The sequence below is a fragment of the Prosopis cineraria genome, unplaced genomic scaffold (genome assembly GCF_029017545.1).
Source record: "Prosopis cineraria cultivar Desert tree isolate PC_DT_omini unplaced genomic scaffold, ASM2901754v1 PC571, whole genome shotgun sequence".
Taxonomy (NCBI): domain Eukaryota; kingdom Viridiplantae; phylum Streptophyta; class Magnoliopsida; order Fabales; family Fabaceae; genus Prosopis; species Prosopis cineraria.
In genome coordinates, this window is record NW_026555896.1 from 183 (window position 1) to 10,208 (window position 10,026).

Sequence of the window (10,026 nt, forward strand, 5' to 3'; positions counted from 1 at the left end):
CAGCCTTGTAATTTCAATAAAATCTAACAAGAAATATTGAACCATACAGAGTCTTTATTAAAGTTTATATAATCGAGTTTTGAAGAAGAAGAAGAAGCCACGTGGCAAAAACCTATTTAGCCATAAGAGACCAAACATTATCAATAGAGAATAAATCCTTTTCAGTAATGTGATACTCTTCCATTATTTTTCTCTATCTCCCCTCTAATAAATCACATATGATTAATTTAGTTTTTATGAGATCTGGAATCCGAATTCCAGAATGATGTATTAATGATGGTATGGGAGAGAATGGGGAAAGGAAAATTTTCAAATTGTAAAGAATTCAAATTAAAAATATGAAATTACTCAGAAGGACCAGATGATTGAAATGAAAATAATTAAGTAAATAACTTTATATGAAAAATGACAAAAACAACCCTTGCTAGTTAAAAAGATCACCCCTTCAAGTGACAAGTTGTAGTTCAGATTTTGATACATTGTGGTTCAGATCTTGACAAATTAGCATCCCTAAGGCCGTCAGCACTTATTTTAAAAAAAAGTACTAAAACACACACACACACACACACCCAATAACAAATTGCAGTTCATATTTTCTGTTTTGATTTTTCTGGCAGCCCTTGAAGCTTCGGCAACAAGTTGCAATTTAAAGGGTTAATGTTATTGCTCTTGAAGTATTTCTCAAAAAACACCCAGCACCTTAAATTATTTATTTGAGTAATTTTGTTTTTGAAGTAGTTAAAATGAAATATTTTTATTCTTTCTATTAAATTTTTTAATGGTCAACATTGAAATTTTAATTAATATTTTTAATGGTTGATGTTAAAAATTTGATAGCAAGAGTAAAAATATTTTATTTTAATTACTTTAAAAACAAAATTACTTCAACAAATAGTTTTAGGTTTTAGGTGCTTCTCAGAGAATACTTTAAAAATAAAAATACACTTTTATTCTAATTTGAATTTTGACAATTTATAGTCTAAAATTTGGCAAGTTATTCTTTAAACATTCATAAGTTATGTTTTTGAACTTTACATGTTAAATTACGATCTGTGACTTATCATTTCAATCTCTTAATCATGCAAAGTAATGTCATATTCATTCAGCTCTTCTTCTTTACAATTAAGTCCCTGTTGTGAACCTTTAATGAAATTTTCCTCTAAAAAAATAATTTAAGAGGGTGCAAAAAAAAACAAACAAACTTAAAGCCAACAAGGCTTAAGGTTAATATGAAGAATTAATTTCTTACAATATGATAAATTAATGCTCAAATTTTGGCTAAAAAAGATGTTTATATATAGTATTTGATAATATCTGAAATAGAAATATAAAAAGACATCTGACTTTTTTTTTTAAAAAAAAAAAAGCCTTGAGGAGCAAAAGAAGAAAAGAAAACGCAAATTTGCGTTGGGCCCTATTTGTCTCTGTCTTTAGAAAGGAAAATGGTATGCCCTCAAAACGATGTGGATTGGATAACAAGTGCATCATCTTGGACCATCTCAAAACAAAAACAAAAGTGGCAAAACGTCACCGCATGACAAAGCCACCACCTTTATACAGAAAGAAAGATTCATGGTGGAACTGAATCAACCCATTCTCATTGGGTTTCCTTCAAATAATTGTCGTGCCTGCCTGCCACTATGCCCTTTTCAAAATTAAATATACGGAAACCTGATTCCATATCACCAAGTATCGTCAGGATCACATATTAGTTCACTGAATCTTGGTCAAACTACTATCAATAAAATTTAAAGATTGTGTCTGAAAAACAAAAATATTTTAGACAATAATATTTAACTGCATCCTTGTCATGTATATCAAGTTTATAATTAATTGCGCCAACACTGTAATAAAACTAATTATTATTAATTACAAATAATCAAACTAATCTAGTGCGCCGCAACAATTGTCTGACCAAACTAACATAAACTTTTATTATTAACCAAAATCACCTATACGTAATCAAATATATATAACCATAAAGAAAGACTTACAAGACAAATAAAAACATAAAATAACAATTTTTAAGTTATTGAGATTTTAAAAAAGATATGAAAATCAGTTCTTAACTAATTCACTTTTTCACCAATTACGCATTTTGACCAAATCAGACTATAGGTTGGTTCTCAATCAGGCGGGTTTCGGTTCTAATAAAACAAATATTTAAAAAAATCTTAATTCGTTGCTCAAACCTTTTTTAAATGAAATACTTTTATTATTATTATTATTATTATTATTATTATTATTATTATTTTGAAAAAACGCTGCTTTGTGAGGATCTTTTTAAGCGCCATTGGAATGAATAGTATGGAAAATTTGGATAAGAATTGAAGGAAGCAACATGACAGAAAGATATACCATTTGGCAGACCAACGCCATGCAGGCTAAGTGCCAGTCTCAATCTCTATCAGATTGGTGTGAACTATTCTCAACATTATAGTAGGCCATCATCTTGGAAAATTTTGGTATCCAATAAAAACAAATAAAACTAAAACTAGGCAACCCATGCACTATTATTTTCTCTTTATCCTCCAAATTTCTCTCATGTCATTTAACTTTGTCCATCATTTTCCCATTCTTATTTAATATTCTATCATATCAGGTCCAAAATTAGCGTCAAACCCAACTTTTTCTAGCCTCTGTAGCGTAGCTTTTATTATGAAGACCAGAAAGCACCACCTGGCAAGGAGGATATTCTTATTTACGAACTTTACGCATTCATTTGATAATTTTATCTTAATTTAAAAGGACTTGTCATCCACTCAAATATCAATCAACTATACAGACACTGTTAACGTTCCAGTTAAACTCAAATACAAGAACTGCTTTACATAGTTCATAATGCAAAATCATGCGACAGAAGCACATAACATGAAAGCGAATATCAGAGAAATGGATAATATTTGATATAATACTATACACAAATGTTGAATTCTTTACATAGAGAGTCATGGTTAAGGCCCTACACTACACAGTTAAGGTTCTCTATGCTTTCATCTGTAAAGCTAGTCTCCAACTCACGCATGGTTGGATCTATAGTGAGAATCTAAAGATAAACTTTGTTGTAAGAAAACAAATCAGAGGAAATTGAGGGTCTCTTCCCTATGCTTTGAAAATGTGTCATGTTAGTGTTCCTAATTTCTGACCCGATGTTTGGCTGTACAAAGAAAACATGTAAACTTCATCAACAATAAGACTTGACCAGGTCTGCAAAGGATCTGGACTTGAAAATGCCACCAAAGAGGAATCTGGAATTTTGTGAATTTGCAGGTATAGGTGTTGTTCCCTTTACTTTGAGAATGCTGCTGCCAATAATTTGACGAACGGATTCTATGGAATTGGAATCAATAGGGCAACGAGAAGCGCCGCGAACGTAGAATGTGTTTATAGCTTTGCCTTCCTTTGTGGACACTTGTGCTCTGGTCACGTCGAGGCTGTTCTCTCTCAATATCCTTGTCAGATCCGAAAGTAGTCCAAATCTGTCACCTGTGCAGAGCTCTAGTTTCACTCCCTGAAAGAGGATGAAGAAACAAGTTGAGCTGTCTGTAACAACTATCCAAATATGCTAATCATGACAGAAATCTAGATACTAAGAATAAGTCATGAATTTTGAGAATGCATGAAATAGAATGAAAATAAGTGAGATTGGATCATTATCAGCTTTGACAAAATGCTATGTGGGGATTAATAATTCAGTAATATACATGAAGGACCTCACCTCTGAAACTCTTCTCTCAATGGCAGCTTCAATACATTGTACTAATCTCTGTCTTTCTGCGTCTGATTTTATGGGGGATCCATCAGCATGTCTGATGTAATATTCCTGAAGATACAATCATTTAAACAAATTACATCAATGCCTATTTAAGACAACATTTCTGTGTCCAGGAAAAGTGGCAGAAAATAGGATAATACCTGATATGCTTCTGGTCCTTGAGCATCAATACTTCCATGGAAAACAACATATTCCATGTCTGTCAGAGCACAAACTGCGTCAAACACAAGCTTTGGCCTGTCCTTACATTGGATGGAAACGATAGAGTAATCTTTCTCAGAGCAAGGAACAACATTCACATTAGGCCTTGACCTCCGATCAGAATCATCATCAAAAGGATCTCGCTCATAATCTCTATCAGAACACATCATCTGGTGAAGCCTTCTATCAGTATGAGTGACTTCATCAGTGACCACAGTCTTAGCTCTTCCCTTTTTGTTGTCACATGAAGCAAGCAAATTAGACAGAAGCTCCTTGATCAGAGATAGCCTATGTGGATCAGTTATAGCAGACCCAGTTTCTTCATCAGTTACACGCATCACAGCGGCCGCGCGAGCATTGTGTGTCCAGACCTCTGCATCCACTATGTTGCACTTGTGGTGGGTTAGAACAGCACTTACTTCCGAGAGTAATCCAGGCCTATCAGCTCCCAGTACTTCTATTGTTGTGTAGTCCATTGATTGCTTAACCCCAACAGATCTCCTGGGAGAAATACAACAAGAATCTGGTCCAAGATTCTATAAATGTAGCATTGCAAAGCAATTCCTAGTCAGTGGATGTCTATATTAGAAAGCACAAAGACATCAAATGAACCTAAGTACTACTAACCTTTTGAATGTAATTCAGAACAGCTTCATCAGTAACCTTGTTTCCATCTTGGTCAGTGACATTGAAAACTGCAAGTTAAATTGACAAGAAAAACGTCAGTCCGTGTTGCAAGAACTATTATTAAGTATGAAATAAACAGAATACAGAAAAGAAAGTACCATTACCATCCATGAACCATCCTCCATCAGAAGATATGTAAGCCTTGGTTATGATAAGGTTGAGATCATTGAGGATTTGAACGACTTCAAGAAGTATTCCATGCTTGTTTGCATAATCAACCATCATTACAGTGGCATTATCACAGGCTTCGTTATCAATCACAACCCTGACAGGATAAGCCAATAAAAAATATTAGATGATAGAATAGGAGCAAATCAAATTTAATCTTAAGAGGTGATTTGGTTTCATTAATTCATGAAATCTTACCTTGGTGGGTTCAATCTCCGGAAGAGATTGTCATAGTCGTCGTAGTAATGAGAAAAACTAACGGACATGTCAGCCTCCGAGAAAAAAGCTATCGAAGAAAATACCCAATTAGAGGAATAGCAAATATAAATAAAAATCTCCATAGTCAATGAAAACAAGAAGTTCAACGAACTCATCAATTCATAAACAAGGGATTAAGACGAAGGAAGAAAACAGAAAGCCATAGGCATAGGCACACAAGAAACAATCAAAACCTGAACTATAAAAATGAAATCAAACAGCTGATTCGGCTCTAAAGAGAGAGTGAAGAACACACCCGGGGGGGGGGGGAGGAAGGAGGGAGAGTCAAACACGTATAAGAAACTACTGAAGAAACAAGCAGCTTGAAAATGAAAAACCAGCGACACTACTCTGCTTCACGAAAAAGGGAAAACAGAGAAGCAAGAGTAACGTAATGGAGTGTTCCATGTTACAAACGAAGAAAACGGACGGATTTAATTCACCAGAGTGCCCAGAAACAAAAATCCGGTAATCCCACCTCACCTAATTGGGGAAAAGAAAAGAAACGCAGAAAACATGGAAGCTATGGCAGAGGAGAAGAAGAAGCAAGAAAAATAAGACCAACCCATAATGAATCTCCTGAGGATTCTGTGATCTTCTCCACGAAAAGCTTTTCTCACGATTGGCTGGCTTGACGCAAAGACTTGGGTGGGGAGTGTGGCGAGGGCGAGCAGTGAAAAGATGTGGGCATATATACCAACAGTCCCACAGAATTCAGAGATAAAACAGGAAACTAATAATCTATTTCAATCTGATTTTTAAAATCCGTTCGTATTAATTATTAATTATTAATTAATTAATCCAAAAATGGAATATATTATCTCTCCAATGTCCAAAATCCAAATCCTCTTCCAACGCGATCCTGTAAAAATTAGTATCTTATTATCCGGTGGATGTACAAATAATATACTCAATTTGATCTATTTAGATTACATTTAAATACTTTTAATTTTATAATAATGTAAATGAGAATGAACCTTTGAATGTTGCGTTGAAGAATCCAGATAACAGACATACTTTACATAATTTTAGAGAGACGCAGGAGATTCTGAGGCCGAAAGGCCGAAAAAAAAAAAAAAAAAACAGAGAGAGGCTATTCAAAAGACTCATATTTTCAAAAAAAAAAAAAAAACACTCACTCCAACTTAAAAAAACGGCTGAAAAAATTGCATCTTCTCTCACTCTTTGTCTGTCATTACTCATTAGCCCTTTTTCCATACATTATTAACAATAAAAATATAATTTAAATTTTATCATAATAATACGATTAAGGTATTTTAATTATTCATAACTGTTTTTCATTTAAGTCGTATCATTAACTTGCATTGATAATTATAAATTAAAATTTTGAGAGCTTGTACTAATCATAGTGATAAAAAACATTGATAATGAAATAAAATTAACTTAATAATTAATAAAACTTTAATAAAAATAATTCATTAATTAATAATTATTGGAGTAAAAATGAAATGATTAAATTTAAATATTTTAAAATATAAAATTCTTTAAATGGACTATTAATTTAACCCTTTTTCCAACAAACAATTTAATATTATCTTGTATGCACGTGTTTGTTTGTTTTTTTTTTCAACCAAAAGTGTGGACATATAAATTTAGATCACTAGTTTGCAATTAAGATTAGATTATTCATAAGTTCTAATTAGTTGAAAAAAAGAGTTTAAATGTGCATGCAGTAACGAATCCCTGAGCTAATAAATGAGCAGTCAAATGTAAAATAAAACATAAAATGTGGGGGCCAAAATTAAATTTAATGTTTTTTAAAGTAAAAATTTTACATTTTTCTAAAAGGGAGCCTGCCCCCCTCTAGATTCCGTGCATGTCTATTAAACTTAAACACGTGCTCTTGCATTAAAAAAAAAATTAAGGACAGAGGCTTAGTGTACAAATCATCCGTATCAAATTAACCATAATTAATTAATTTTTCTTTTTTGGATATTAAATAAAATTCAGTAATTATTATATTCTATGTCTATCTGATATGGGAGACTGCATCTGAAATTATTTTTGGCCAACATTGCATCTGAAATTTAGTCATTGTTAATTATTTGTCAACAATCAATTATCAATTCATTAGTTTGTAACGAATTTTCTTTTCCATTAAGATATTCAAATATAAAATTAATGTTCTTTTGATTCTAATATATTTCTCCAACAAACAATTTAACACTATATTGAATGCACGTTTAAATTAAGATAACAATTTAAAATCAATTCACGTATTCTGAGTGAGAGAGAGAGATACAAGTGCATGTGCCACACAAAAGTGTATAATATAAGGAAATAGATTCATTAAAATAAATAGTCGTGGTTTTAGGAGTCTTGATGTTTGAACATAATGATAGTTAGCATTTTTTTAGATTTGTCTTTATCTAAACATTATCCATATTAAATTAATCCATAATAATCATTAGAATTTCTTTTCTGGATATTTAATTCAATTCAATAATTATTATAATCTATATTTAATTCAACTGTCAACTCGTTATTTGTGTAGTTTGTAACGATTTTTCTCTCCATTTAGATATCCAAAATTCCAAATACATAAAATCGATGTTCTTCTTTCGTAATAATAGAATTAATGCTCTTTTTAACCTAATATATTTTTTAAAGAGGGAGTGTATGCAATAAAGCAAACGGATAAGGGACAGAGATGAAGAAAAAACTGGAAAAAATTAATTTCTTTGATTCTGTTTCTATTTTTATGATTTATCCATCCCAACATCTCCCTCTTCATTCGAGCATTAAATTGTTTTTAATTGTATAGAGTATCGATTTATCTTGACAAAAGAATTATATAAATTTAGTTAATTACGTCATTAGCCCTGTTTGATATGTTGCGTGATGTGAAATTTTGTAATATTTGGTAATTCAATGTAAAGCTCGATATCATAAGACAAGATATATAGAATTTTAATAGTGTAGGATACAAGATAATATTAATACGAAACAATTAATTAAGTTATACATTTCCACAACCAGTTGACTTTTGTCTTCATGGCTCATTGTTTGAACTACTTAGGTGCACAAATAATTAAAATTTGATAGACCAAAAGTTATACATTATCACGACATGTAAGAAGACATCGTGGTATTAGTTTATGCAATACATTGAATACAACATCAAACGACATAACAAATTCATAATATGTTGTGTCAACTTTTACAATCGTGCGTTAATTTGTAATATATATACTATACCAAGTCCAAAGGAATTAAACTAATTTGCTTGCATTTTGATGTGATCTTGATTTATATAGTTGATAAAAGCGAACATATATATATATATATAGGTGAAATTTATAACAGAAATGTGGGCGTGGAATTTTTTTAGTTAATGTTTTTAAATATTGGCAAATTTAAATTTTTTATTTATATATAAAGTTAATGATGTAACTATTTTTTTCTGGCTAGAGCTAACTTGCATAAAGCATTGAATTTTTTTTTTTTGGCCATCACTGAAAGTAGATTAATCTCATGGTCGTTGAAGCCTTTTCATATTTGAATTTAGAATTCCATGGTCTTGTATAAAATTTTAAAAATTCAAAATAAAGACCAAAGATCCTATAGTAAAATAGTTCAAAAAATTGCTACTCTCGTTCTACGATTTGCAACTATATATATATATATATAAAAGAAGAATTTGTAAGTAAAATTTGCTAATTTGTAAAAAAGGAAAATACTATCAAACATATCATCATTTCCAATGATTTGCTCTGTTTATGCCCTTATTTGCAACCTTTGAAACATCAATTTATAAGTAATGTTTTGTTTGGACTTAAAGTTGGACCTTCAGCCTAAAGTCAGGAGGAGAGAGTTAAGATAGATATTGCAGGTTCAAGATATAAACGTAGACATAACTTGATCCATTTTTAGAAAAAGGATCATACCACACACCAGCTCATGTAATCCTCAAGACTTGAGGCAGCTGGACATTAGAGACCACTAAGGAGATATAGCATTATCATCTTATGTGCCACAAATTTTGTAGGGGCATGCTAAATGGTCGCTGATATTTCGTGAATAAGCTCCAAGTATTGCGAATATAACGCTTACGATCGAGTGAGTATTAGATAGTGTTTGTAAAAGGAGATACAAAATAATGTGGTGTCACAATCAAGATAGGCCTCATTTATGTGTATGTGAGAATTTGAATCATTTGTGCCTTTCATTGGTATCACCATTTATAATTTCCTCCCCATCCTATTTTTCTCTCAATTTTAGCTTCCTTATGATTCATTCCTCACCATTAATATTATTTAATAATCCCATCCACACAGTTAAAATCGATTTTTTTTTCAAAACACATATACTATTAAGTCATTAATTTTGCTGAAAATATAATAATTTTTTAATTTTACACATATTCAAATAAAAAAAATTCAAATTTCCATTACATTCCTTCATAATTAATGAGTTTAAATAGAAATAACATTATAAAAGTATAATTAATATTTCAACAAATATTCTATATTAAAGACTAAAAGATCCTCTTAAAGAGAATCCTGTAATAGAAATTGGAGGGAGCACTTAAAAAAAAAATCTTATAATATTGAATGGAGGGGATGCAGGTCAAAGATAAAAGCTTTGAAAAATAACCCAACAGTCAAATAATATAAGATAGAGTACACATTAAAATCCAACATGATCATCACCTCAATATTGCTTATTTATGTAAGGCTTCAACGTCACCCAATCAAGCATCAAACGTTCACTTTAAACATACAAAACACTCCACGTGAGTAACACAGTTAAATATATTTTCCGAAACGTATCTTTTTGCTAAAAATAAAAAATATTTTGCGAAACTTTTCCCAATTGAAAATAATAATAATTAGTTATATTGCTTCATTAATTATATTACCAAACATCACATGTTCATGCCTTCGATGTGTTGCAGACTTGCAGTCCTGCAGACG

General features: G+C 31.2%; 1 protein-coding gene across 2 annotated transcripts; it reads right to left on the reverse strand.

Moving 5' to 3' along the window:
• Window positions 1-3,114: 3,114 nt before the first annotated feature.
• Window positions 3,115-5,748, reverse strand: LOC129297626 (ACT domain-containing protein ACR4-like). Of its 2 annotated transcripts, none has more exons than XM_054935965.1 (7): window positions 5,655-5,748; window positions 5,030-5,117; window positions 4,768-4,928; window positions 4,604-4,671; window positions 3,916-4,512; window positions 3,719-3,823; window positions 3,115-3,511 (listed from the first exon to the last, which is right to left on the reverse strand). In XM_054935965.1, the coding sequence occupies exons 1-7, from the start codon at window positions 5,656-5,658 to the stop codon at window positions 3,185-3,187; spliced, it is 1,350 nt and encodes a 449-aa protein (XP_054791940.1). In that variant the 5' UTR covers window positions 5,659-5,748; the 3' UTR covers window positions 3,115-3,184. The 2 variants fall into 2 exon arrangements, with proteins under 2 accessions (XP_054791940.1, XP_054791941.1); XM_054935966.1 differs by lacking the exon at window positions 5,655-5,748 and adding an exon at window positions 5,573-5,605.
• Window positions 5,749-10,026: the final 4,278 nt, after the last annotated feature.

Coding starts and splice junctions, on each gene's coding strand:
- LOC129297626 (XM_054935965.1), bottom strand. Junction 4,929..5,029: donor CGGAGATTGAACCCACCAAG/GTAAGATTTCAT, acceptor TTATCCTGTCAG/GGTTGTGATTGATAACGAAG. Junction 4,513..4,603: donor TTCTGAATTACATTCAAAAG/GTTAGTAGTACT, acceptor CTACATTTATAG/AATCTTGGACCAGATTCTTG.